Source organism: Dioscorea cayenensis, unplaced genomic scaffold (assembly GCF_009730915.1).
Source record: "Dioscorea cayenensis subsp. rotundata cultivar TDr96_F1 unplaced genomic scaffold, TDr96_F1_v2_PseudoChromosome.rev07_lg8_w22 25.fasta BLBR01000220.1, whole genome shotgun sequence".
In the NCBI taxonomy this organism is placed as follows: domain Eukaryota; kingdom Viridiplantae; phylum Streptophyta; class Magnoliopsida; order Dioscoreales; family Dioscoreaceae; genus Dioscorea; species Dioscorea cayenensis.
Genome location: NW_024086611.1, coordinates 55,769 through 83,616, shown reverse-complemented (window position 1 = coordinate 83,616; position 27,848 = coordinate 55,769). Strand labels below are relative to the sequence as shown.

Genomic DNA, 27,848 nt, shown 5'->3' with positions numbered 1-27,848 from the left:
AACGCTAACAACATCACCGCCGGATGCGTGCCGCCGATGGCTGCCGCTATTATTTCATCGCTCACCAAGACGCGTGAAGATTTTGAGGCATTATTATTTTCCCTTGCAAGCTTCGAACGAGGCCGTCAAGGGCCACCGACGATGTCCTCGCTCGCCGAACTCCGACGGCGATCCGCCCAAGCGCTTCATTTGTTCAAGGAAGGCGCACTGACATGACCGCTGACCGCCTTCCAACGCCCACCCGAGCGACAAGCCGAGGGAACCCTCATTATCAAAAATCCGGGCAAGCTCGCAAGATGAGAGTCGCAGACGACATCCTCGCCAGCGCCGGCAGTGGAGCCGCCACGCCTCGGGGCCGACACGCCTGGTCAAAGAAGCCACGGCCTGCTGGTGAGAGGCCTGCCTCCGACGAATGCGCTTTTGGCCCGGAAGGTAGAACTGCAGGCCCAACAAGCAAGGAAGAGGTCAGCCTCTCATCTGCCTGAGCAAGCTGCTCCCGAGCACATAGCATCCGGATCACCTAGCCGTCTTAACAAATACTTTTCATCAAGATTCACGAACTCCACTCGTGAAACTAGTATGTGAAAGCAAACAATCTTAGCGAAATTATTTAGTTTTAAAACAATTAAAACTATATTTACACATGTAACTCAGATATTTAAAACGTTATAACCTATTGTGTTAAACAAAGAACAAACAAATTAAACATTAAACTAAAAAGTTTAAACCAGTAGTCGAACAAAGTTAAACTGTAAGTTATAATGTTAAACGATAGATGAATAAAGTTAAACCGGTAAATGATATGGTTAAACGTTAACGCCTACGCTAAACAAAATATTTTTGAATTATTACCTCTTTTCCTTCGAGAGACGACAAACTCGTCTCTATCGCCGCCGCTTCCGTAGTATTTTCACCGTAGCACACATCCTTGGGATCTGTAGAAACGGATCTTTCTTCCGGCTCCGGCCACCAGAAACCGAGATGTTAAGCGCCACCGCAACCCTTAACATACCCGGTGTTGGTCTTCTTCCCCGCGCATCTAGATCGCGACTCGTGCAGCGGCTTGTGGTACGTCCCTCCATAAGCCACTTCAGTGCGCCATGCGCCCTACGCGTAGCGCCCCCATTCCGTAGATCATCGACATAATCAACGATCCAGTTTAGGAACCGAAAGGTGAGGTATTTGGGAAGAGGATTGTACCTGTGGAGGTACACCATCGAGTTTGGCAAAAATTCTCCTCTTCTCCCTCTCGCTCCAACGAAAGTTGTCAAGAGTGCTCCTCGATGGAGTCTCCGTGCTCTCTCGTGACGCCTTCGATCAAATACCTCTTCGAAAGCCGACCGTGTTTTCTTCTTCAAAACACGATCGCCTCCCCATCGCAACGCAGCAAGAACGATGCCACATCTTCAGTCCCCGAAAGTCAAGATGCTTTCCCCGATCCCTCGAATTTATCAGCGGGTTATCGATCTCCGCAACAGAGAGTCAAGAAGGGCCCGCTCTTGGTATACGACTTCCAACTCAAGAATGCTGTGAATCGGTGTTCTTCTGATGATCTCCCAAAGGTTTCGAGGGATCATGCGAACTTTCACTCTCACCTCACTGGCCTCCACTACACGTGTCAAGTAGCATCGCCCATTAACTAGATCGACCGCCATAATCACAAGCCTCGCGATAATACACAAAGACATCATGTTGTTTGAAAATGTAATTTGTTAAACCAGTAAACACTCGCTTTTAAACACCGATATCATTTTTAAGCAAGCGACGTATACTATTAAAACAGAGATACAAATAATTAAACGGAGACGAATCTAACTTAAACGGTAAAGTCTTCATTGCTTTAAACGGAGACCCTCATTTTTTACAACCGCAACCATATCAACCGAAAGGGTAAACGTAGATTATAAACATTACACAAAAGCACAACAATCGGAAAAACCATTTCGATCAGATACATAGACGAAAAATGTAAAACAAAAACAAAAACCCTAGCCGAGACATCTCCCTCGCAGACTAACAAAACCCCAAACTGATTAATCCCCGAAAGCTTCAATGTCTTCCAACAAAAACAAAATCACAAACCAAAACCGAAACGTCTCTTCGTAATGAATAGTTAACAAAAACCATAATGAATACCTTAGACCGCAAGCTGATTTGAAACTGCCGAATACTTGCACGGACTTCTTCTTCGAGACGCGCAAGAGTAAGAGCCATGCGAAGAGAAGACTGGAGACGCAAGTCGAAATGAGTCGCTGAGTTGAGAGAAGACAAGCAAATTGAATGCTTTAAGAAAACCCACCCACTTCCTCTCACTATCACCGAAATGTGCAGCCCACGACTTTCCCCTGCGAAGGGCATTTTCGTCCATAAATTTTTAAATACACTCGCTTAACGCCATACGCACTTTCGTGGGTTTCAAAATCATGAGTCGAAAAGTAAGGGGTTTTTAGATTCAAACCACAGCTATTTGTGACCTGAGAAAGTCAGAGGCTTAGAATTTCCACTATATATGTACTCTATATCGAATAAAATAAGAAAATATTAGTAAATTATTAAATAAGTTAATAATTTATACCAAGGGCAGTTTTTAGTAATTTTCATATAAAATCTCACCCTTCTATTACTTCCTCATCCAAAACACTAAAAGGTTTAATAACCTTCATTTACCTTACTTTCAATCCAAACAAGTTATAACTTAAAACCTCTTTTTACATTACTTTATCTCACTTTATAAAACCTTTCTTCACCGGCATCCAAGCAAAGCCCCCATCCAAGCAAAGCCTTAACTACATACTGTTTTTCTCTACCCATTCCCCCATCTCTTGACGGTCATCCAGACATACACCAAAGCCCAACCTCGGCCGAGATCGCCACTGATCGGAACCCTAAATCCTGTTTTTCTTCTGGGTGCCGGCGATGGATTTTGATGGATGGGAAGCTGGAGCTGAGGGGAGACTCAGAAGCTCGAGGGGCACAGCGATAGAGTGTGGAGCTTGGCGTGGAATCCGGTAACGGGAACCGGTGGGGTGCCGGCTATGCTCGCCTCCTGCAGCGGCGATAAGACCGTCAGGATCTGGCAACAGGGATCCTCTAAATCATTTGACTGCACGGTCTGATCCCATATCCATTCTCACTTATTACTTTGAATTTGATGTTGAGGTTATGTTACTAAATTCACAGTATTTAAAAGATTTGAATTTTTAATATTATTATGTTGCCATCTTGTAAACTTCAGGGAAACATCTTGGTTTGATACCGTTTCTATGAGACTGCTTTTCTGTGTGGTTTACACATAATAGTGTTTGGAGAACTTAGAGATCAAGGTGGATAGGTAAATTCTTTTTCCTTTTTTTCTTTTTCTTTCTTGTACTTCTGTTTATTTCAAGCTACATATCATTTATATCCTATAAATCGATGGGAAATTTCTCATTTTGAATAGACAGGAATCCTTTTCCATGCCCAACATGTTCTGGTTGTCTTGCATGCCACACAACATTAGATTGAGTGCCTAGAGTGATGAGTTTTCCAGCTCTGAACACTTGAGCAGGAAGCAACTCTGGTTTTCAACTATACCATAATTCTATTGATATGAGTATGATTTTCTGGTATTTATGATGGTTGTTTTGTAGGTCAATCAGGGATTTCGTGAAACATTTACTTATTGTTAATTGTATTCTTGTGTGGTAGATAAGAACTCAGCATAAAGAAGGGATTTTTAGGGTTCTTTCTGGTGGTCTTCTCAAGCAGCTCCTGGCTTCATATACTACTGAATTGAGTGTAGAGACAAAGCATTGTAAACCTTTGAAGCTGCACTTAATCGCTGTGTGTTTAATAATTTATATGAAATGAGGACTAGATTGTCACAGGTTGTTTGAAGTGCCATTTATGGACTTTCTAAACTTAAAAATTAGCAGTTCTGGTTTGTAGAGCGTATATTATTTTCGATTACTAGATCTCTTTTTTTGTGTTTGTCGTCATCCATTTGATTTGCTGACCTTGGTTACAGATGCCTAATGAACAGCGATTGGCAGAAGAACTATTTAACTGTCCAGGAATTTCTTCTTCGCTATTTTTATTTTTTTATGTGTGTACGTGCGTGCGATGCATCGTGCGGGTGAGTGGTGTGTGGGGCTAAACTTGCATCCTGTGAATATGTAATTCTGGAACATGTCATGTATCCAATAGTCAAAGAAATATTACCTATTTGTATGACTTATGCTATTTATTCATATGGATTATTAAGCTGGCCTAAATGAGTTGTAACAGTTGTTGGTCCCTTCGTACTCCTCTAGGCTGTTCTTGAAGATACTCATACACGGACTGTTCGTTCGTGTGCATGGTCACCTAGTGGCAAGTTGTTGGCAACAGCAAGCTTTGACGCCACAACTGGAATATGGCAGCAGATTGGTTCTGATTTCGAATGTGTTGCAACGTTGGAGGTACAAATAAATGCCATGCTACCAGCTCAGTTATCTAGAGTAATTTAGTAATCATGCGGGGTAGTTTTCAATTACTTTAAATTATCTTTTGTCATCAGGGCCATGAAAATGAGGTCAAGAGTGTTGCATGGAATGCTTCTGGGTCCCTGATTGCAACGTGTGGTCGGGATAAATCTGTTTGGATATGGGAAATGCAATCTGGTAATGAATTTGAATGTATTTCAGTGTTACAAGGTCATACACAGGATGTTAAGATGGTGCTATGGCATCCTTTTCGTTGATGTTCTGGTTTCTGTCCAGTTATGACAACTCTATCAAGGTAACATGGGTTAGGGATAATTTCATTTCTGATATAAATTTGACGTCTGGAATTAGCGCGTTTTTAAATTTGGCAATCATGCTAGGTTTGGGTGGAGGATGGCGATGATGATTGGCATTGTGTGCAATCTTTAGGTGAAGCTGGCAGGTGGTCAATTCATCTTGGTTGAGTTAATTTATCTTGATTTTTTTTTTATCAACATCAAACTTATGTACTTTTGGATATTGATGGTTGTGATTCATGACGTCTTCTAAGTTCTTTACATTAGAAAACAGTTGCCTCCATTTGATAACATTAACTTCGAAAGTGGCATCACAACTTTTCTGTGTGATTGTTTGTTTATAGGATTTGATTTGTTCTTAGGCTTTTGGAGTCTAAAATCTTTTGACTTTGATCTTTAACATAAAAGTGAGTAAAACCACAGTTATATGAGTCTATTATACGATAGCTGGGTATTACTAGGCTTATCTTCATGGTTTTGCACCTTAAAAATTGATGTATGTGCTCATCTTCAAGGCAATATGAATTAGTTCTATTGTTTATATCCATCACATGGACACTTTAATGTACAATACATGCATATGATCAATTTGTTGAATGCAAGGTATAAGCAGAAAGCATGCTTATATAACTACACTTATGTTAATTGTTGACTTATGTTTGACAGCCAATTCATATATCACCTTAGGGATTTATTTTACACTTAAAGTAAACACCTCCATGGATAAATGTGGGATTCTTTGCTTCTTTATATATATATATATATTGATGAAACATTTACCCTTACTTTTCAGTGGTCATACATCTACAGTTTGGGCATCATCCTTCAGTGAGTGTGGAAATAGAATGGTGACTTGCAGGTATTTAACTCTTATGAGTTTTTTTTTTTTTTGTTATTCATTATTGTCTTAATGGGAAATTTCAGTAAAGAATATGATTGCAGTGATGATCTTACCTTGAAGATATGGGATACCAGTGGAAATCCATCTCAGACAAGTGGTGATGGCTATGTACCATGGTGCAAAATGACCTTAAGATTTTTCCTTTTATCTTGCATATATTAAATTTTGTTAATTCTGTCTTCCACATTATTCATAACAACCACACTTTCTTTTTCAGGCAGCATATCTGTACTCTCTCTGGATATCATGGTCGGACCATATTTTCTGTGAGTTGGTCAAGGTATTAATTGCTTCTGGTAGCTCCCACACTTCTAACAAAGCAATCTGAGGTGGATAATTTTTGTATGGTATATACTGACTCTTCCATACATTAAATGTGCCATATGCTCGTGAAAAGCTACCTTTGCTTGTGAATGCATAGTATAAGGTCATTAAGGCTGTGATCTTGTGCTGGTGAATCCAATTTAATTGCCTTATTTCGCACTAACTAAGATTAACATTGGATGCATTTAAATATTTTGCAACTATGAACTGATTGCAAACCATATTTTTTTGAGTACTCCACTGGATTCTGTTTATTGTGTAAGTAGACAGATTAATTTGAACTGATATGGAGCAGTCATTATTGCACTCTCAAATATTCACTTGCGATATTCTTTCACATCATTTGAGTTTTATTGTTTGTGGCTCGGGGCATGTTTGATGATATATTAGAGACTGTACTGCTAGAGGATTCTTCACATATATATATATATATATATATATATAATGTCCATTTGTTCTGATGGCAGTGAGGGTGTAATTGCTAGTGGAGCAGGTGATGATGCTTTACGTCTTTTTGTTGCGAACAAGGACAATCTGGTACTTTTTGTCTCTGTTTTTTAAATTTCAATCATTTGGAAAGTATGAAGTGAGCTTTTCAGTCTGAGAGGTACTTCTCTAGAACTAGGATATGCTTAGGTTAGCCTGCATGTTTATTGGCTGAATTTTGTAGGGAATAACTCGATATTTCTCCTTTCCTGTGTACTTTTTAATGGAAAATTTTAACCTTTTTCCATTACCACTGGCATTCCAAAATCCTCTTACCTCCCTGTCTATCCCAATCATTTCATAGTATGGTTGTGCTGGAAAATTCTTGAAGATCAGAATTGCTCCTATGGATTGAGGGAGTTGTTGAAAACCATTCTATTAAGTAATCTGAGAACTAACAGCATTCATCACAGGTTGATGGGCCATCTTATAGCATGGTGCTGAAGAAGGAAAAGGCTCATGCTATGGATGTAAACTCAGTGCAGTGGAATCCAAAGGTTAGATCCTTGCTATTTGAAACAAAGGCTTCCAGCCATCAAAATATTGCCTAACTGGCAATCATGCAATTGCTAAGTTTATGTTTCCATATGTTCCCTCTTCCCAGGATCCACAAGTTTTAGCTTCAGCAAGTGATGATGGATCAGTCAAAATATGGGAACTTGTAGATGTTTCTCAGTGATGCTCAAGTTTTCATGTTGCATAAAAATGAACCTTCTCTTCAATATCAATATACAAACCTTTATATGAAATTTCATTAGAATGCCCTGTATAAGTGGATACAATTACTCCATTGTTCTTGGAACCTCTACAAGGATTGCTTGATTCAGAGTTGCTTATGTATGCACTTATTTGCTTTGCTTATTTGTGGTGTGGTATAATGCACAGTGTAAACTAGAAAAATCAAAAATCTGATTTTCTGGTGAACAGCCCTACAGCCCCCAAGATTGAGAATTTTAGCCCCTTCAAACACCTGCTTTTGGGGTCAAAAAGATGGAGATTTGTAGTGATATGTGGGATCAATGGGACAGAAATGTGTGGATTGAGAGGCCAAGCATCCCGGAACGGCCAACCCTGTTAAAGAATTAATCCATAGGCTGCGCCATCAACCATCTAAGCAATCCCATTCCATGCCCATTTTCTAAATAAAATAAAATTATTCAAAAATAAAAACAAAAACACACACACGTAATAATCTCATTGAATCTGATATGCTGTACTTACACAAGCATGGAAAATGACGGAATTATTTATTATACGGGAAAGTCACACTAACCGTTGCAGAACTCAACGGGATTATACTTTATGGACCGATGTTCACCCTGTACGATCGAGATCCAACGTTCTCAAGCCCATCCATCTTATTAAGATCTAAATTTCCCAAAAATGACCTCGTCGTCCAGGCCCCCAACGCCGAGATCGCGACAACAGTGATATTGGTGAAAGCCTCGGGGTTTTCTCTCTCTAAACATAAACCCTTCTCGATTCTGAGACGGAGAGATCAGGGCTCTTCGGTGCTTGCAGGTGATCTCTCTCTCTCTCCTCTTTCTAATTTGCAGGGGTTTTTCGTGCGCATTTGCTTCGGTGGCGAGGGATTTGATGTGCATTTCTTTGTAGATTAATCGAAATTTGTTTCTATGAAGCATTAATGGGACTTGTGGAGGTTTCCCGTGGCATTACTCCATTTTTTCCCACTTGTTATTGCTTTGATTTTCGGCGGCTTTTTTGGGTTAAATTTAGGTTTTTGTTTGTTTGAGCGCTGCCTTTGTTATCTGCTGTATTCGTGAATTTTGGTGTATTTTAGTTTGTTCAAAACGCTATCTTGTGTTATGAATTGTTTTGTTAATACAATGGTCGATCTTGCAGTGGATTTCCATAAATTGTTCACGGGGATGCTCTTGCTCAACTGACAATTAGTTATTGTTTGATATGTGTTCATATCAGCAAAGACATATATGTAGATATGCATATCTTGGTCCTACTGCTAAATATCTCATGGTTAAACAGGTTTTGGGAAGGCAGGGTTCCTTGTGGATTTAGAGTGTGGTTAAAACCAGTAGGTCAATGCAATTTTGAAACTCTAGTTGCTGAAGTTCTTGAGGCTCTTGTTAATACTCCAAATTTGGTCAGTTGCTTGGGTTCGGTTTCAGGATTGAAGATGGCAGTTCAAGTCCCGTGTTTTATGCAGTTTGATTGTCGATGCTCAGTTGGAGTCTCAGCCATTCCAGGTGGGAGAGTTCTGGCTGAGAACTGGACAAGCAGAAATACTTCACTGAGAGCAATTGATGAGAGGAGCACTCTTTCAGGTTTATGGCAGAGAAGTGTTTCATGCTCTCCGCTTTTTAGATGTTCGCGAACTCTCATAATATTGGCTCATACTCCAATAGGGATCCTTTCTTGTATCTGCATCCTGAAGTCTCAGCGCTGAGAGGAGAGGGTAATAACACTGTGATTGATCCAAGGAAAGAAGCGCCTACTGGCAATGTGACTGAAAATTTAAGGGACTCATCTCTTCCAAATAACTACAATGAGGCCAAGATAAAAGTTATTGGTGTTGGTGGTGGAGGATCCAACGCTGTCAACAGAATGATAGAAAGCTCCATGAAAGGTGTGGAATTTTGGATTGTGAATACTGATGTTCAAGCAATGAGGATGTCGCCTGTTTATCCAGAGAACCGCTTGCAGATTGGCCAGGAGTTAACAAGAGGTCTTGGTGCTGGTGGGAATCCTGATATTGGTATGAATGCTGCCAATGAAAGCAAAGAGTCTATACAAGAGGCTGTGTCTGGCGCTGACATGGTCTTTGTGACGGTAAATTCTGTTTTAATTCTCATCCACTTGTATCTAGATTCAAATTGATCATTTTACTGCCTCAAGATGTCTTTCCTTTCACTATACTTCAGTTAAGAACTTGGTCTTTTTTAAAAGTCCTCACTTTCTGCAATTGAAGGGTTATTATAATTGATTTTGGTTTCTGTGTGCATGTGCTCTGTGTACATTCTCTCATCTTGAAACTGATGGATGATGTCTCATCTGGGAACATCTACTTAGTTGCACCTGTATCGGATAATCTTAGTTAAGATTATTTTTAAAATTGGTAAAATGTTTGTAAATCCTTCATGATATTGTTTTCCTTTATGACTCTAGCAATTCTATGTAATTTCCTGTTATTTAAAGAATACAGATCTAACGAACTATGGTTGGCTTTTAACTTATTGTGCGGTGATTTTAATTTTGTTCTTAGTGTTTTATCATGAAAGTGTCTTGTAATTAATGCAGGCTGGAATGGGAGGAGGGACTGGAACTGGTGGTGCTCCTATTATTGCAGGGATTGCTAAGTCAATGGGCATCTTGACTGTTGGTATTGTTACCACTCCATTTTCATTTGAAGGACGGAGGCGTGCGTGTTCAGGCACAAGAAGGAATTGCAGCATTGAGAAGCAATGTTGATACACTTATTGTCATTCCAAATGATAAGCTGCTAACTGCTGTTTCTCCCAATACTCCCTGTGACAGAAGCATTTAACTTGGCTGATGATATACTTGCAAGGTGTTCGTGGCATCTCAGACATAATCCTGGTATTAGATGCATACAAAATCATATACATTTTTTGCTTTATTGAAATAGTAGAGTTGAAGGCATCAGTAACTCGGGAATTTATATTTACATACTTGCCTCCACTAGAATCTAGTTTGAAATTTTTGGTTGGCATAAGCTGTTTGTCTTGAGAATTAACAGGTTGTGCTCAAGCAACTGAACATGAGCATGACTGCAGTTGGGATCAATTAACAACAAGCCTTCTTCTTAAAGTGCACCTCTGGTCATTTTTTATTGTGATTTATTCAAATAGTGCTTAAATTGGCAGCGGAACTGTGTATGATGTATCAAATGCATATCTGGATTGTTTGCTTTTTATGACCGGCAAAACTATCAAAACTATCCCAATTTAAAATGCATCCTCTGGTCATTTTTTATTGTGATTTATTCAAATAGTGCTTAAATTGGCAGCGGAACTGTGTATGATGTATCAAATGCATACCTGGATTGTTTGCTTTGTATGATCAGCAAAACTATCAAAACTATCCCAATTTAAAATATAATGGTGTCTTATTTGTGCATATTCTGTTGATCGTTTCAGGTCCCAGGTCTAGTCAATGTTGACTTTGCTGATGTTCGGCAATTATGGCTAATGCTGGCTCATCATTAATGGGTATAGGAACTGCTACAGGTAATATTGAGAAACCAATTTTATTTTTTAACAACTAAATCCAAAAGTTTTCTGATATAGCCGGATACTTTTGTTGTGCTATGTTCAACTCATTCTCTTTGTATCCTCATTTCCACCTTGGTACTCACTCATGCAATCAACGCTGAAGATTGTGCTCCTTGTTAGTAATCCAAACACAATACACTTAGTTCCCTTTTATAACCAAGAGTATATCTGTAATTTCTATAACAAGAATATGTGAAAACCATGAAGAGAAATATTATCCAGACAAGATTTTAATAAGGAAATCAATTGTATATTTATATCATCCCAATGGTGGAAACTTCTTTTCATACTCCATGCTTCCATATAAGCAGTTCCAACACCTTGATTTGTATCAATGTCATTAGATCTAGGCCAGTGTGAGCCTTTTCACATTCTTTTGCAGGTAAGTCAAGGGCAAGAGATGCTGCACTAAATGCTATTCAGTCTCCCTTATTAGATATTGGCATTGAAAGAGCTACCGGATTGTGTGGAACATATAACCGGAGGAAATGATTTAACACTACATGAGGTAAGATGCATGCTAAATTCCCTCTGTTCGCGGACAATTCTATCATCAAATCAAATTACTAATGATGTCTGGATTACTTATTAATCAGGTCAATGCTGCTGCTGAAGTGATTTTATGACCTTGTCGATCCAAGTGCAAACCTAATATTTGGTGCAGTGATCGATCAGTCACTAACCGGTCAAGTAAGCAGATGAAAAGAATAAAATAAAACAACATTTCAATGTCCATTGCTCTGCGTTGGCAATCACATTGCCCACAAATCATAAGATGATACTGTTTTACTTTGTTCAGGTGAGTATAACTCTAATTGCAACTGGATTCAAACGGCAAGAAGAAACTGAAGGCGGCTCTTTGCAGGTACACACCTGTAGATTCAATTTAATGTGTCACTGTACATCATTCCTGTTCTAATATGGATATTTTTTTTACAAAATGAAATTAGGGAACTCAATCAGGAGGTCATGGAGATGGTCTGGGAATGAACAGGCGCCAATCCTCTTCCATCACTGAAGGAAACCTTTGTGGAAATCCCAGAGTTTTTAAGAAAGAAAGGCCGTTCCCGTTTTCCAAGAGCTTGAAAAGAAGTTCACTTGTTTTAACTTGAGTTCCCTTCTCTGCATTTTTAGAGTGTAATCACAGTCTTCACAGAAATATGCTTATGTTCTTTTTTATCAAACTCTGCGCTTTTTATCAGTTCTCAATAAGAATGATGTAAATGGAGTTTAACCTCATTTTGTTTTTGCTTAATATTAAACTAAAATTACAACCAAAATAGGACACAGATATTGAGGTACAGGTGGCGATTGATAATGAAGTAATAATGGGCTCAAAGTAGAAACCCTTGTGGGTTGTCCGGTGGATACAATGGTTAAACCTCTTCCAGCACCCTGGCCATTCAGCCATGTCCTCGTGTCTTCTTCTACCCTGAAAGCCACTAATGGCGGCGAGGAGATGCCCATGCTCCTCTCTCCGCCGCCCCAAAGCCCGAGCATTATCGTCTTCGTCATCCTCCCTCTTCTACATTCATCAAGCTACGGTTCTCCAATCTCCTCACCGAGAAACCCCATTTCGAAACCCTAATCCTTGGCACCATTGACGCCTATCCTTCCGCTTTTACCCCTGCCTTCCGTCCTCCTGATCGCGCCTCAAGCCCTTAATCTCTAATACCGCCCTCTTCCTCTCCGCACTCGACTCCATCCGTAAGCGCCCCAGGCTCGCCCTTCGCTTCTTCCGCTGGGCTGAGCTTCAGCCGGGGTTCCCCCGCTGCGAGATGGCCTTCGTTGGCGTTCTTGAGATTCTCGCCGACAGCGATCTCACCCGCGCGGCGTACGCTGTGATGGAGAGAGTTCTGGCATTGGGCTTGCATGGAATTCTTGATCTTTTGATCCAAGGGCGTATGTGAACTCCGCTGCGACGATCAAGCTTCTTGATCTTCTTTTGCAGGGTTTATACCCGGCACTCGATGGCAGAGCGCTCGCTTTCCACTTTTTACAGGATGGTGCGCAGTGGGTTCTTCCTCGGATGTTAAGAACTGCAACAGGGTGTTGAGGCTTTTTGAGAGATAAGCGGCAGTGGTGCAGGTGAGACGTCTTCGAGGAGATGAGAAATGTTGATCTTGCCCACTGTTGTTACTTATAATACCATGCTTGATTCGTTTTTCAAGGAGGACAATGCTCAAGATGCTTTGGAACTCTTGGGGAAGATGCTTAACAAGGGTTTCTCTTTCAATGATGTCACTTACAACGTTCTGATCAATGGTTACCCAAAATGGGGGAGTTTGGGAGGCTAAGAGGTGGGTTTCAAAGATGTGGACTTCCGGTTTGCAGGTAACTGCCTTCACCCTACAACCCTTTGATTTATGGGTATTGTTCTAAAGGTTGGATGCATGAGGCATTGCATTTTAGAGATGAGATGGTGAGGGAGAGGGATTTCTCCCACCGTTACCACTTACAATATTTTGATTGATGGCCTTGTAAGAAGGGATGGGTAACACTGGCTAGGGAGAAGTTTTGTGAGATGGGTGAGATGAATTTGGTGCCAGACATTGTTACGTACAATTCTTTTTGATATATGGATATTGTCGTGTGGGTGATCTCAGGGAGGCCTTCTTATTGGTTGATGATTTGAGGGTTCAGGGCCTTGCCCCACTTTGATCACTTATAATACTCTTATAGATGGTCTTTGTAGAACAGGTGAGCTCAAGAGGGGAAGGAGGTCAAAGACCATATGGTTGAATCAGGGTTCCAGCCTGATGTTTTCACCCTATACATCTCGTGAATGGTTCTTGTAAGATGGGAAAGCTCGCTATGGCTAAGGAATTCTTCAATGAGATGCTATGGATAGGCTTGCAACCTGATGGATTTGCATACAGCGACAAGGATAGTTGGTGAATTGCAGCTTGGGTCAGCCTCTGAAGCTTTCAAACTAGGAGAAGAAATGATTGCAAGAGGCATTACTCCAGATACAGTGAGTTATAATGTTCAAATTGATGGGCTATGCAAGATGGGTAATATTGACGAGGCTTATAACTTGTTGCTGAAGATGGTTAAAGATGGGGTTCCACCAGATTGTGTCACTTGATTCCCTGCATAATTCATGCCTGTCAGAAAGGGTATCTGAGTAAAGCGTGGGGCCATGTATGATAACATGATCAGTAGTGGTCTCATCCCCATCAGTCATCACCTACACAATTTTGATCTCATGCTTATGCTAATAGGGAGATCTTGAATCAGCATTCACTTTCTTCTCAGAAATGCGGAGAGTGATGTGCTGCCTAATGAAATTACATATACAATGCACTTATAAATGGGTTCTGTGGAAAGGACCTTGAATTGGCATTTTATGAGTATTTTTATTGAGATGCAGAAGAGAGGTTTGTCTCCTAATAAATATACATACACTTTGCTTATTAATGAGCACTGCAATAGGGAGATTGGAAATGAAGCTCTTAGATTATATGGTGAGATGCATGAGAAAGGCGTTCAACCTGATTCTTGTGCTCAGTCAGTGTTGTCTCAAACGATCGGTGAAGAACACAAGGATCATGCTATTAGTTACTTAGAAAATGTTGTTCTTGGCAACTGATTTTGTAATTTGAGTTAATATCAGAAAAGAGCACATCAGAAGGCAAGGATTGCAGCTCTCTTCCATTGATTGTTCTCACATGAACCGATCATCTTGTTGAGCTGAATAATAATTTTTTGTTTTGTAGCTCCACCAGTTATTTGCACAGATATCGACAGGTATTGTTGATAACTGAAACTAGTGACAGTAATTTTATAATTTAAGCTGCATAAAGTGCACGTGGCTCATTTTTTGTTATACACATGTATCTTTCTCTTTTGTACTATATCTCGTAGTGAATTAGAAACACTGTCCTGTTTCAGTTCACATCCACACATTTTTGTAGGTATAAGAATGAATACACCACCATTTCACCTACATTGTCTGTTGTTTTATGTTTCATTATTCAGTAGAAATCAAAAGCATTTTTGATTACTAATAACTACTGTAATAACTGAAACTACTGACGGTAATTTTATTATTTAAGCTGCATAAAGTGTCATGTGGCTTATATGTTTGTTTATTTATTTATTTATTTTATATATCACGTATATCTTTCTATTTGTACTACCTTGTGTTGAATTGGAAACAATGTGTTGAATCGGTTTTATTTTTAGGTATGAGTGAATACATTGCTATTTCACCCACATTGTCAGGAAGCTTATGTTTCATTATCTGTGTTAGAAATCAAAAAGCATTTTTGATTACTTTCTTCAGTTTGCTTTGGAGAGTGAACTGTGTTAGAATAATTAGGGCACTGCACGGTCAAATTCCACTATCTAGAAGACCAGATTTACCTGTATCCTATTATTAGGGTTTTTCTAGATCAACTCGTGAGAAGAAATGGCAACCAAGGCACACTGTTAAATTGTAAGAATGTCTTGTGTTACACCAGTGGAGGCATATACAATTGCTGTTCCTTTTTGCTTTCCTGCAGAAGATTGTCTTGCACAAGTAATCTTTTCGCCACTTACTGGAATAACTGAACAGGTCCGTGTGTGCTTCTGGTGTTCATGTTATTCTGCTGGTTGGTTGTTAGAAATTTTACATGTAAATTTTTCTTCTCTTTTCAGGCATGTATCGAGGGACTGATCAATTTACATGAAGCAGGCCCCACCATTAGGCATTAGTAGCCGAAGGAGATGTTATAAACTCCTTGTCTTCAACTCAGTTCGAATGAAATATTAGCTGCTTGGTGCTATTTCTATGTTCTCATTTTCATGATTGTCCTATTGATTAATGTATTCTTTCAATTCAATTTTATACAATACCTTTAGATTTACCAGAGGATCATCTAATTTTATACATTTTATGAATTAATGTTATGGTTTTGGATGTAGAGAAACATGTATTTTGGGTAACTAAACCAAAACCCAAAGCTGCTTAGTTTACTTGAATAAACAGGTACAGAAAATTTCACAAATTTAAAAATCAGGCTGATTAACAGATACGAATAAATAAATCACGACATCCATCCATCACAATCTGCTCAATCTTGTTAATTCAAACGGACGAGCAAAATCAGGTTGAAAATGCTTGAATTACATCACTGCAAAAATCTGATTGGTGGCTATGAGAAAGTTTTAAGTATAAGATCAAGTCAAAGAACTGAAAAACTGAACATACACACAAATACTAGTCAAAAAGAAACTCAGATACAACAGGATCAGAGCTACTGAGCTCTAAGCAAGAAGTGCCTTTAAGATAGCATCACTCATGTCATCAGCCAGTGGGAACAAATGGCCAGCATCAGGTAACTCATGATAGTGAATCCATGGGAGTTGTTCGGCAAAATACCGCGTCAATGAGACGGAGCTATTATATCGCGTGCACCATGCCACAAAGTGCACAGAACCTTCATTGGCTGGAAAAGGGTTTTTAGATCCATGGGATCAAACTCCGCTTCTGATAGCTTATGATCAGGTCCTGATGGACGAAACAGAAAGTCTCCTTGTTGTCTCACTTGCTCCTGAAATACCAAACAAACAGCAAAATATGATTTTAGATTTCACTTATAAATTTGATATATACTCATAGTTAGGAATGAAAATGACAGAACAATAGCCATACCGAATAAGCGATTTCCAACCGACAACAATATCTCTTTGTCTTTTTGCATCAAGATGGTCGGACCGATGAGCTAAAACACTTGATGCAGGGAACCACTTTTGGGTGTTCCACCAAAATGTTAACCAAGGGGCATAATGAGCAACTCTAATCGCCCACTGATCTACGTGGAGGTTGTTGAGCAAAAGTTTCTTTAGATAAATTAGCAGGTAAGTGTATACCAGTAATTGGCAATTGGAGCAACAATAGCCGCTCCTGCAAACCTGCAAGTGAATAAGAAATCATATGCTGAAAGGCAATAAGCTTTTTACTAAATATATTCAATAGTCTTCTAATGTATGTGCCTACCACCACCCTGAAAGAAGTGGCTCAAAAATGGTTTTGTTTATGACAAAAATATAAAGCTCTCTCATGTTAATGAAATATTTCACAGTGATGCAAGTGAAGAAAAGAATACACTGCAATGCCGTGAAAAGAATGGTGGTCTTTTTAGGACAGGAGAGAAAGCATATGAGTCATACCGATGGGGATGTACTTCAAAACAGCTCCAAAACTAACTGTCCTCCAAGAGAAAATCCAATAACATGGAACTTCGGTCCAAGCTTCAACTGCAGTCAGCAAGTTCTTCAACATCTAAAAGCTATACTTTTTCACTGTTTGATGTAAGTTTGGATCACTCTCTCCATACCCAGGTCTGTCAAAAGACAGCACATGTACCTAACTCTTGAGCACTTCCTGCACAACTGTTAAGTTTAGAAGATAAAAAGTAAGACTCAACTAGAAAGTAAAAGACATAGATAAACTCAACATTACCAGGGAGAAAGGAAACACATTAGATTTGGTGCAATCCAGGCCATGAATGAAAACAATTTGATACTTGGCCTTTTCCTTAGGAACACCACTTTCTAAATATGCGAGATGCCTTCCATCTTTTGAGCTTGATTCTAGGTGATGTAACAGGAGGGCCATTCGGTGTTCCACAAATTTTTCGGGACTGGAGGTTGAATTGACTGATACAACCAAGCTGCCAATCCCACAAGCAAAAACCGCCAATATTTTTTTCTGATTAAACCTGAAAGATCGACATGAAATCAACTTCATGACAAAAATTTGGTAGAACAATGAAATATTTCTAGTGAATGACTGTCTGCTTTTTTGACAGAGTATTCAGTTGTCTGCAGAAATATGGAGCTGGAAATTGAATTGCCTGATAAAACCACTATGTAATACCACCAATAGAAATTGCTGATAGTTTCTTGATTGAACATAAAAACACAGGATGCAATTCGATTTCAGCCAAAAACTATGATTGGAAGAAATAAAGACTTTCAAGGTTACCCACATACGGAAATTGCTGATAAGTTCATGATTGAAAGTAGAACACAGAATGCAATTCAACTTCGGCTGACAACTAAGATTGGAAAATTAAAAAAAAAAACTTTGAAAGTCACATCCCTCATATTCAGATGGTGCTCTGTAGGGTGTCCTTTATGGTGTACTTGCCATTGAGTGAAAAATAATAGCAAACGCAAAGAAAAATTTTTCTCAATATAGTTTTCCCTCAGTACAACACCAAATTTGCTTTTTCAAGTTATATATCTAAACAATAATCACAACATTAGGGAGCTAAAAACATTGTATTACGATACTATTTTTTCTTGATCTCTCAGTGACTGTTTCTTCATTATACCAATATTCATATTTAGCAACCTGGTATTGCATTAATAGTTCATTTCTTCCTGCTGTTCATACCATAAACACCTTAAAAAAAAAAGAAGGAAGCAAAGTTAGGGTTCATTCGTCAGATCCTCAAGGAGATAAAATGTCTCTTTGCCTTGATTTAAATCTCCTAATTTCCGATCAAAAAGGAAACAGTACAACAGAGCAAATCAATACCAAGCAACGATCAACTGGGCAAAAAAAAGTTCAACTTTTCCTTTAAAAAACAGTAAGAAAAAAATGGAAAAAGCGGCATAAAAATCCTTCCTTTTCGCTCCCAACGACACCACAGTTGGAAACGAAGGATTAAAGATCCAAAAAGCGAAAGATCTATTCGAATAGGAGACAAACCCTAGAGAGAAGATTGAGTTTCTCTGCTTCTGCTTTCTCGTGTGTGCCCTCGCCGATGCCGCTGAGACCCTACGCGCCGGCGGAACTGCCATCACTCCGATCTTCTTCACTCCTCCCCTCTTGGTCAAAGATCTAAACTTTTGCGAGAAGAGAGAAGAGAGAGAGAGGATTTTATTTCTTTATTCGGACTGTAAATACTCTAGATAAAGAACAAAGTCTTTTTCTTTATTTATTTACTAAATATTATTCTGTAAAAATATTCCAACTTTGGCATCAAATTCATTGTGCCAAATGGTGCATATATTCCATTTTGATCACCAATAGTCATGGCATGAACATGAACCTTCTTTGAAATGGTGAAACCTATTCTGGTCTCTGAGAATTATCTCATGCTCATAAACACTAGAAACCAGCTTGCTAAAAGAATGACAATCACTGCAAACCCTCAGGTTCTTCACTATGTGCATTGGTTCCCCTTTCTCCGAATTTATCAGTCCGAAAAGCTATTGCCATCTTCTCGCTGTGAACACTGAGCAACCTCTCCTTCTCTTCATCTTCAGCATCAACAAGTACTTGGTTCACATCAGGCTCATATCCGAATAATTTTAATCTATGTATAACTTCCTTCAATTTGGAAAAACCACTGCTCTACATCCAACACCCATCTCCTTCCCAACAAGAAACTCATGAACCTTCCCTTGATCACCATTGAGCTGCAGCCGGGAACCTTTCTGATACCTTTGTCTCTCATCAGTTTCCGAACTCTCTCAACATCAGTCCAATTCCCTGACTTTGCATATAAATTTGACAAGAGCACATAACAGCTAGCATCATTCGGGTGCCAATTCGATAACTTTCATGGCAGCATATTCACCCATTGTCACATAATTGTGTTTCCCACAAGCACTTAGAATGGATTTCCATGCAGTGGCATCAGGCTTCATGGGCATATCTTCAATGATCTTCTTCGTTATTTCAAACTGGCCAGCTCTGCTGTAGAGATCAATCAAGCAACCATAGTGTTGTATGCTTGGTTTCAGATTATATTTTCTGCACATCACTGTGAAGTAGTACTCACCTTCATTGACTAAACCGCTGTGGCTACAAGCATTTAGAAGTCCCTAAGAAGGTGATTTCATCAGGATTGACCTCCTTTCTCTCCATTTCGTTAAATATTTCAATGGCTTCTTTACCAAGACCATGCATCGCTAAGGCCGGAGATCATAGAATTCCAACTCCCTGTCCTTGCCCCACCACCATCATCACCATCACATAGCCTCTTAAAAGGCATTGCAAAGCATCACTCACAAGGCCACACTTGAAGTACATGTCAATGAGAGCTGGCCCAATGTTCCCTGATGATAACTTAATGTTGCTTCGATGAATATAAGCATGAATCCATCTCCCTTCATCAGAAAAGCCCAATTCAGCAATGGCAGAGAGCACATTTACAAGAGCAACCACATCTGGATGAAGACCGGAATTGAACATCCTTCTGAAGAGCTCCATTGCTGCATTTGGACAGCCATTATGCACATAACCAGAAATCATGGCTGTCCAAGAAATAACATCTCTAACATTCATGCATTCAAACAAGTCCTCAGCATCCTTGCACATTCCACACTTCATAAGGCCATCAATCATCGAGATTACACGCGACAACATCCTTATCAGGCATTTCATCGAATAGCTTTCGAGCAAGATTGATATCCCCCACCTTCACACAGCCTGAAATCATTGAACTCCAAGATATTACATCTCTGTTTGGCATTTTATCAAGCACTTGTCCGGCGAGTTCCAGCTGACCCCAATCCAAGTACATCCTGAGAAGAGATTGGCCACAAACGGGTCATCTTGCAAACAACCTTTTCAAAAATCTGGCCATGAATTTGCAGACCTTCATCAAAAAGCCAACAAAAATACCACACACCTTCAGAACAGAAGGGAGCAATAACTCAATACCACGGAGATCATCCAAAAAGGAGAGGATTTTGGAGTAGAGAACAAGAGAGAGGTGCTGCTTCTCGGACTGAGAGGAGAGTGATCGAACGATGGAGTGGAATGCGAGGGGCTTAGCGGACAGGGCGGAGAAGGAGGAGATGAGATTGGATTTGATCAAATGGGCATGCACTTGCCGGAGCTCCGGCATTGCGTTGCATTTGTCGGAGATGGAGATGCATGACAGTGGTGCCGACATAACCGACATGTCCTCGGCGGCGGCGGCGGCGGCGGCGGCGGCGGCGGCGGCGCTTATTAAGAAGTTCGTTTTAACAGTTATTACACTACACCCAAAAAAAATCAACCATTTTTAATAAATTCTTAAATAATACAGATGTGTGTGTGCGCGTAGGTAGACTAATTATTTTGTATTTATACGCTTTGGAGGTGATTCGTTAGAAATGGAATGCTTAAGCATGTTTGTGTTGAATTAAATTAGTTATTATAAATGGAAACCAGAGATTTTTTGTGGGAGGAGAAATTATTATTATTACTACTTTTTTGTTTTTTGGAACCACATTTGTTAGAGTACAGCTGCCTTGGAAAAGGGAGGATACACGCTTTGGAGGTGATTCGTTAGAAATTGAATGCCTAATTAAGCATGTTGTGTTGAATTAAATCAGTTATTATAAATGGAAACCAGAGATATTTTTTGGGAGAAGAAATTATTATTCTTATTATGGAACCACATTTGTTTGAGTACAGCTGCCTTGAAAAGGGGGGAGTACAAGAAGTCCACTTGTTGTGGTCCATAGAGGTGGGCACAGGCTAGTTTGAAAACTGGGCCCGGCTAGAACCAGCCCGCCGGGTCAGTGACCCGAGGGCTGGTTACTGATTGTCTTTTCCCTACCCATGACCCAGTTTGGAACCGGGTTTGCAATTCTCTCGTGTTACATGTTGGTCCCCAATAATAGCGGTTGAGGATTAAAATTCGAAAGTTTTAAATTTTGAAAAAAAGTCAACTTTTTAAAAATTTTTATAAACTTCTATATATCCCCTCATCCCGACATTATTTGGGCTTTTTCCAATTATCAATCTTTTCCAACTCTCTCTCTCTCTCTCTCTCTCTCTCTCTCTCTCTTGTCTCATTATTTCTCAACTCCTACTTCTCATTCTCTCTTAATCTCGGTCTCGAGGCGTAAAATTGGGAGATTTTGGATTTCAATTTTTGGAGTTTAATTATTTCAATTCAACATTATCAAGTTTTAATATTGCAATTTGGTACTTGGAGTCTTGGAGATTTGGAGACTTGGAGTGGTGCAAATTTGGATTATCTCTTAATTTCTTTCATTTCGAAGGTTGCCAATTAACAAGGTTGGTTATGATTTATTTATTTTAATTATTAGTTTAGACTTGTGTTTTTAAAAAAATTGCATCAAATTATTAGTTGTAGTTTTGTAGGCTTGTCTTATTTAAAAAGAAAAATTGTATGAAATTTATTATTGTAGTTTTGTAGACTTTTTTTAATAACACATATTTGTATGAAATAATTGTTGTAGACTTGAATGAAATTATTAGTTGTATTTTTAATATATTTATTTTAATTATTCATTTAGACTTGTGGTTTTTTTTTAAAAAAAATGCATGAAATTATTATTTGTAGTTTTTGCAGAGTTGTTATATATATATATATATATATAAAAAGATTTGGATGAAATTATTTTTGTAGACATGAATAAAATTATTAGTTGACATGATATTTATTTTAATTATTAGTTTAGACTTGTGGTTTTTTAAAAAAAAGCATGAAATTATTATTTGTAGTTTTTGTAAATTTTTTTTAAAATATTTGCATGAAATTATTTTTGTAGACTTGAACGAAATTATTAGTTGTATTCTTGATATTTATTTTAATTATTAGTTTAGAGTTGTGGTTTTTTTAAAAAAATGCATAAAATTATTATTTGTAGTTTTTGTAGACTTGTTTTCTTTTTAAATATTTGCATGAAATAATTGTTGTAGACTTGAATGAAATTATTTGTTGTATTCTTGATATTTATTTTAATTATTAGTTTAGAGTTGTGTTTTTTTTGAAAAAATGCATGAAATTATTATTTGTAGTTTTGGTAGACTTTTTTTTTTTAAATATTTGCATAAAATAATTGTTGTAGACTTGATTGAAATTATTTGTTGTATTCTTGATATTTATTTTAATTATTAGTTTAGAGTTGTGGTTTTTTTTTAAAAATGCATGAAATTATTATTTGTAGTTTTGGTATACTTTTTTATATTTACATGAAATAATTAGTTGTAGACTTGTTTGAAATTATTTGTTGTATTCTTGATATTTATTTTAATTATTAGTTTAGAGTTGTGTTTTTTTTTAAAAAAAATGCATAAAATTATTATTTGTAGTTTTTGTAGACTTGTTTTTTTTTATAAATATTTGCATTAAATAATTGTTATAGACTTGAATGAAATTATTTGTTGTATTCTTGATATTTATTTTAATTATTAGTTTAGAGCTATAGTTTTTTTTTAAAAAAAAAATGCATGAAATTATTATTTGTAGTTTTTGTAGACTTGGCTTTTTTAAAATAAATATTTGCATGAAATTATTTTGGTAACTTGAATGAAATTATTAGTTGTATTGTTGATATTTATTTTAATTATTAGTTTACACTTGTGGTTTTTTAAAAAATGCATGCAATTATTATTTGTAGTTTTTGTAGACTTTTTTTTCTAAATATTTGTATGAAATAATTGTTGTAGACTTGAATGAAAATTATTAGTTTGTATCTTGATGTATTTATTTTAATTATTAGTTAGACTTGTGGTCTTTTAAAAATTGCATAAAAATTATTATTTGTAGTTTTTGTAGACTTGTTTTTAAAGTATTTGCATAGAAATTATTTTTGTAGACTTGAATGAAATTATTAGTTGTAGAGTTTGTTTTTTTTTAAAAAAAAAAATATTTGCATGAAATTATTTTTGTAGACTTGAATGAAATTATTAGTTGTAGAGTTTTTTTTTATATATAAATATTTGCATGAAATTATTTTGGTAGACTTGAATGAAATTATTAGTTGTAGTTTTTTTTTTATAAATATTTGCATGAAATTGTTTTTGTAGACTTGAATGAAATTATTAGTTATAGAGTTGTTTTTTTTTTATAAATATTTGCATGAAATTATTTTTGTAGACTTGAATGAAATTATTAGTTGTAAATATTTGCTTCTAGTATTTTTCTTGTAAATATTTGCTTCTAGTGTTTAATTTTATACATATATATATATATATATATTGTTATTTTTTTAATTGTTTTCCTTAGACATTACAATATGGCTTCACATGGTGGATGCTTAAGAGGAAAAAGGATTGTTGGACATAATTCCACTCCCACACCTACTCAAGAGAGCAATCCATTTTTCAAAATTGTATAATAATGATGGCATTGCAACACATGGTAAATGTAATTATTGTGGTTCAGAATTTAAGCATGGTAAGGGCGGAGGATATTACGCATTCAACAGACACATGGAGAAGAAGCACCCAGGCAAGCTTGGACATACTCGATCAAAATCCCAAATTAAATTCACTGTGGACGAAGGTATGATTTAAAGACTTCTTTGCTTCTCCAAACACATGGCCATGGTTACAAAAGGTTCTAAAATCATCTCCACCATGAAATAATGGCTCAAAGTTATGATCTAACACATAAAATGATAGCCCAAACAAGTGCAACTCCACAATAAAATCAAGTGAACAACCACATGGACAATGATCATGATAAACAAAATAATGAGAGCATGGACTTATTCAAATTAACAACTCTAAGAAAATACGAAAAATAACAAGAACATGAACACAAAGAACCCATAAACATGAAAATAAACCCCCGAATGCTTGGGTTGCCTCCCAAGAAGCGCTTGTTTAACGTCACGAGCTTGACGTACCTTGTTACTTATCTCATGGGGGCTCGAATAGTTTGAAATTTCCCCCGGCCATCATTGAATTGTTGTTGTTTCTTCCCGGTAAATTCAAAGACATCAATGAATGAATTTCACACTTTTCATGAACAAAGGGAGGTGAAGATTGTACCTTCTTTTCTTGAGGTGTTTGATGAGAATGAGTACTACCTTTCTTCTTCTTTCCCCGAACCTCCCTCCAAATCTTTTTCAACATTGAATCTTTCTTTTCTTTTTCTTTGGCATTAGTGCACATAACCTTCTCCATTTGCCACTTCAAATTGGAACTTGGAAGAGGAGAGTGAGGTTCTTCTTGATCTTCATTTTCTAGCTCTCCCAAGTACTCATCCAATGGGTTTAATGATAATACTTCCTCGCACACAATCGAAATTAAAAAGTTCGGGTTTCATCAACAAAATAAAGCATGTCATCATGGTCTAAAAAGTGTTTCATGGCCGTCGATAGAGTGTACACTGCTTCTTCCTCACCAACTCTTAATGTTAATTTTTCTCCTTTAAGGTCAATTAGGGCACCGGAGGTAGTGAGGAATGGCCGACCAAGAATCAACGGTGTCTCCACATCTTCATCAATATCCATGATGACAAAAATCCACCGGAAACACAAATTTGTCCACCCGGACAATCACATCTTCTACAATTCCACGAGGCTTCCTTGTTGATCGATCACGCCAATTGTAAAAATCATTCTTGTGGGTCTAAGTTCATCAAGACCAAGCTTCACGTACATGGTGTAGGGCATAACATTAATGCTTTGCCCCGAGTCCGCAAGGGCATTTTCTTGGACTCCACCCTCAAGTACACATGGGATTATGAAGCTTCCCGGATCCTTCAATTTTTTTGTGGGAGCTTTTTTTCTCCAAAAATGGCCGAGCAATTTCCGTGAGTGCCATCGTGCCCTCTTCCTCCAACTTTCTCTTGTTTATTAGCAATTCTTTCAAGAACTTGGCATACTTGGGCATTTGAGTTAAAGCTTCCACTATCGGGATGTTTATGTGGAGTTGCTTGAAGATGTTGATGAATTTTCTGAATTGAGCATCCTCCTTATCTTGCTTCAATCTAGCCGGGTAGGGGAATTGAGGTTTGTATTCGACGGCTTTTGATGAACCCTTTGATGGAATTTCCTTATCTTTCACTTTTGCTTGCTTCTATCAATACCTTTCTCCATTATGTTAGGGTCTTCCACTTGGCTACCCTAGTCTCCCTTGACACTTGGGTCAACTCCCGACCCTTGTCTCAACCTGCTTTCCCGCCTCCTAAGGGCGATGGCCTTCAAGTGCTCTCTTGGGTTCTCCTCAGTGTTGCTAGGGAGACTACCTGAAGGTCGCTCAGAATTAGTTTTAGCAAGCTGTCCCACTTGGTGCTCAAGGGATTGTACAGAGGCTTGAAGGTTTCGCAAAAATGGAGCCAATCTCATTGAACTGTCCGGCATGTTGAGCAAGCTAAGCATTCACCTCATCGAATCGAGTATCCATATCGCTAGTTATGCTCTGTTGAATCTTGATTCGAGTGTTAATCATGAACTTCGCAAGTACATCTTCATGAGTGAACCTCTTCTCCAATATTGGTTGTTGCATTTGGGAACCTTGTGGAGGTGGTGCGACTTTCATTGTTGCCCCCGATTCCATGAAAAGTTTGGGTGGTATTTCCACCCCGGATTATAAGTTGCGTCTAGGGATTCCCTTGTGGCCTTTGTCCCCCAATATAATCAACATTCTCAATAGGGGCCACGGAGGAACTAGCAATAGGACATTGGGCAACTCCATGCCCTCCACCACAAGTGCTACAACTCATCACCGATTCTGACTTCGAGCTACTACCCATGAGCATGTCTAGCTTTCGAGACAACACATCAACCTTTGCGGCAAGAGCATCATTAGCATTGACTTCATAGATTCCGGCCCCTTTTTGTGGTGCACCTCTTGAGGCCCAATGAGACTCATTGCTTGTCATTGATTCAAGGAGTTGCTCGGCCTCATCGGGGTACTTGTTACTAAGAGATCCACCCGCTACGCCATCAATTAATTGACGAGTTGCATAATTCAAACCGTTGTAGATGATCTGAACCCGCATCCAAGAAGCAAAGCCATGATGGGGGCATCTTCGAAGAAGGTCCTTGAATCTCTCATAAGCTTCAAATAATGTCTCCGACTCTCCTTGTTTGAATGCCGAAATTTCTTGCCTTAGCTTCGCCCGCTTTGCTAGGGAGGAAAATACCTTCCCAAAAATTTCTCCACCATATTTTCCATGTTTTTGATCGACCCCGGCGATAAGGATGTGAGCCACCGATATGCTCCATCTCTCAAACTCGAAAGGAAATAATCGTAGCCGGATCGCATCGTCGATCACCCCGCTTTATCTTGAAGGTAGAACAAATTTGAAGGAAACGGGAAAGATGATCATGGGCATCTTCATTTGCAAGGCCATTAAATTGGACTGAATTTTGGACCATGCCGATGGTGCTTGCCTTGATCTCAAAAATTATTTGTGGCGATGGATGGCGCTTGCACACTAAATTCTTCACCGTGGAATTGTGGCCTTTCATATTCGGATAAAAGCACGTCTTTCTTCGGCCATGATTACGATTCTGTGTCCCTCAATTTCAATGTTTCTTTCACTAATGCTTTTCGCCCACTTCTCTAAGTCTTCGATGCAAGGTTCTCTCAATTTTCACTGTCTTGTGCAACTAAATTTGATCGATTTGCTCGTGTCATGCACAGTACCTTGCAAAGTCAAGAAAGATAAAGAAAGTTAAGCTCAAAAATAAAAATAAAAAATAAGACAAATGAAAGGAAGAAATAAAAGAAAAGAAAAAATTGTTAGAGCAATAAGCTAGAAGTTTCCTAGAATTCCTTAATGCTCCCAGCAACGGCGCCAAAAACTTGATTGATTGCCCGCAAGTGTACGGGGTCGCCAAGTAATACCTTGAGCAAAAGCCCAAGGATCGTATTCCACGGGGTTAAGGAGCTCCTATTACTCCTCCATCACTCACTTTCTAACCTTACAATTCAAGCATGGTATACTAATCTAATACAAGCAAGATTGTAAATAAAACACAAGTGTAACAACTCCAAGTCAAGCAAGAGAATCACAAGAGCAATGATGATAGAATAGGCCTAGGGATGAGGATTCCCAAGAGGGGTCATCAAGATATAAGGATGCATGAAAATACATGGCACGGGTGATTTAGACCGACGGACCTCAACAATAGTTCAACCCCAATTTCTCGGCGGCTAAACCCTAATCCCATACAAATGATGACTAGGATCTCTCCTTAATCACATTCCTACGATTGCATTAAGTGCATGGAGATCACGCAACAAGGACACACTTAACCTAAGTTTATCCTCATGGTTCGGAGGGGCTACCTACACCCAATTTCTCGGCATGTTGGTCAACAAATACCCCTATTAGCTCATTAACGATCTAGTACACGCGAGTAGGTCACATCTACATGTACAACTCAAACAAGAACT

The 27,848-nt window shown here is 38.4% G+C and overlaps 2 protein-coding genes, 1 non-coding gene and 2 pseudogenes across 3 annotated transcripts; 4 read left to right on the top strand and 1 right to left on the bottom strand.

Annotated features, from left to right (window-relative positions):
- Window positions 1–212: 212 nt before the first annotated feature.
- Window positions 213–7,331, top strand: LOC120253836 (annotated as a pseudogene).
- A 622-nt stretch (window positions 7,332–7,953) lies between these two features.
- LOC120253831 lies at window positions 7,954–11,827 on the top strand (annotated as a pseudogene).
- A 359-nt stretch (window positions 11,828–12,186) lies between these two features.
- Window positions 12,187–15,442, top strand: LOC120253835 (pentatricopeptide repeat-containing protein At1g22960, mitochondrial-like). The gene is made up of 9 exons (XM_039262052.1): window positions 12,187–12,285; window positions 12,400–12,643; window positions 12,693–12,790; window positions 12,913–13,006; window positions 13,621–13,805; window positions 14,115–14,315; window positions 14,461–14,491; window positions 15,208–15,302; window positions 15,386–15,442. Exons 1-9 carry the CDS (start codon window positions 12,187–12,189, stop codon window positions 15,440–15,442), a joined length of 1,104 nt encoding a protein of 367 aa, XP_039117986.1.
- A 4,662-nt stretch (window positions 15,443–20,104) lies between these two features.
- LOC120253837 lies at window positions 20,105–20,896 on the bottom strand. Its single transcript, XM_039262053.1, has 2 exons — window positions 20,380–20,896; window positions 20,105–20,272 (listed from the first exon to the last, which is right to left on the bottom strand). Exons 1-2 carry the CDS (start codon window positions 20,653–20,655, stop codon window positions 20,225–20,227), a joined length of 324 nt encoding a protein of 107 aa, XP_039117987.1. The 5' UTR covers window positions 20,656–20,896; the 3' UTR covers window positions 20,105–20,224.
- A 5,559-nt stretch (window positions 20,897–26,455) lies between these two features.
- Window positions 26,456–26,562, top strand: LOC120253839. The gene has a single exon (XR_005534436.1). It is a non-coding gene; the product is annotated as a small nucleolar RNA R71 (small nucleolar RNA).
- The last annotated feature ends 1,286 nt before the right edge of the window (window positions 26,563–27,848 follow it).

Bases quoted from the DNA above. Each gene is read 5' to 3' on its own strand.
- LOC120253837 (XM_039262053.1), bottom strand. From the start codon at position 20,655: ATGTCGGTTATGTCGGCACCACTGTCATGCATCTCCATCTCCGACAAA. The intron at 20,273-20,379 runs GTGTGTGGTATT...ATCTCTTCTCAG, and splicing joins TGCTCCCTTCTGTTCTGAAG to GATGTACTTGGATTGGGGTC.
- LOC120253835 (XM_039262052.1), top strand. From the start codon at position 12,187: ATGGCGGCGAGGAGATGCCCATGCTCCTCTCTCCGCCGCCCCAAAGCC. The intron at 13,806-14,114 runs GTTCCACCAGAT...ATTGAGATGCAG, and splicing joins TGAAGATGGTTAAAGATGGG to AAGAGAGGTTTGTCTCCTAA. The intron at 14,492-15,207 runs GTATTGTTGATA...GTGTTACACCAG, and splicing joins ATTTGCACAGATATCGACAG to TGGAGGCATATACAATTGCT.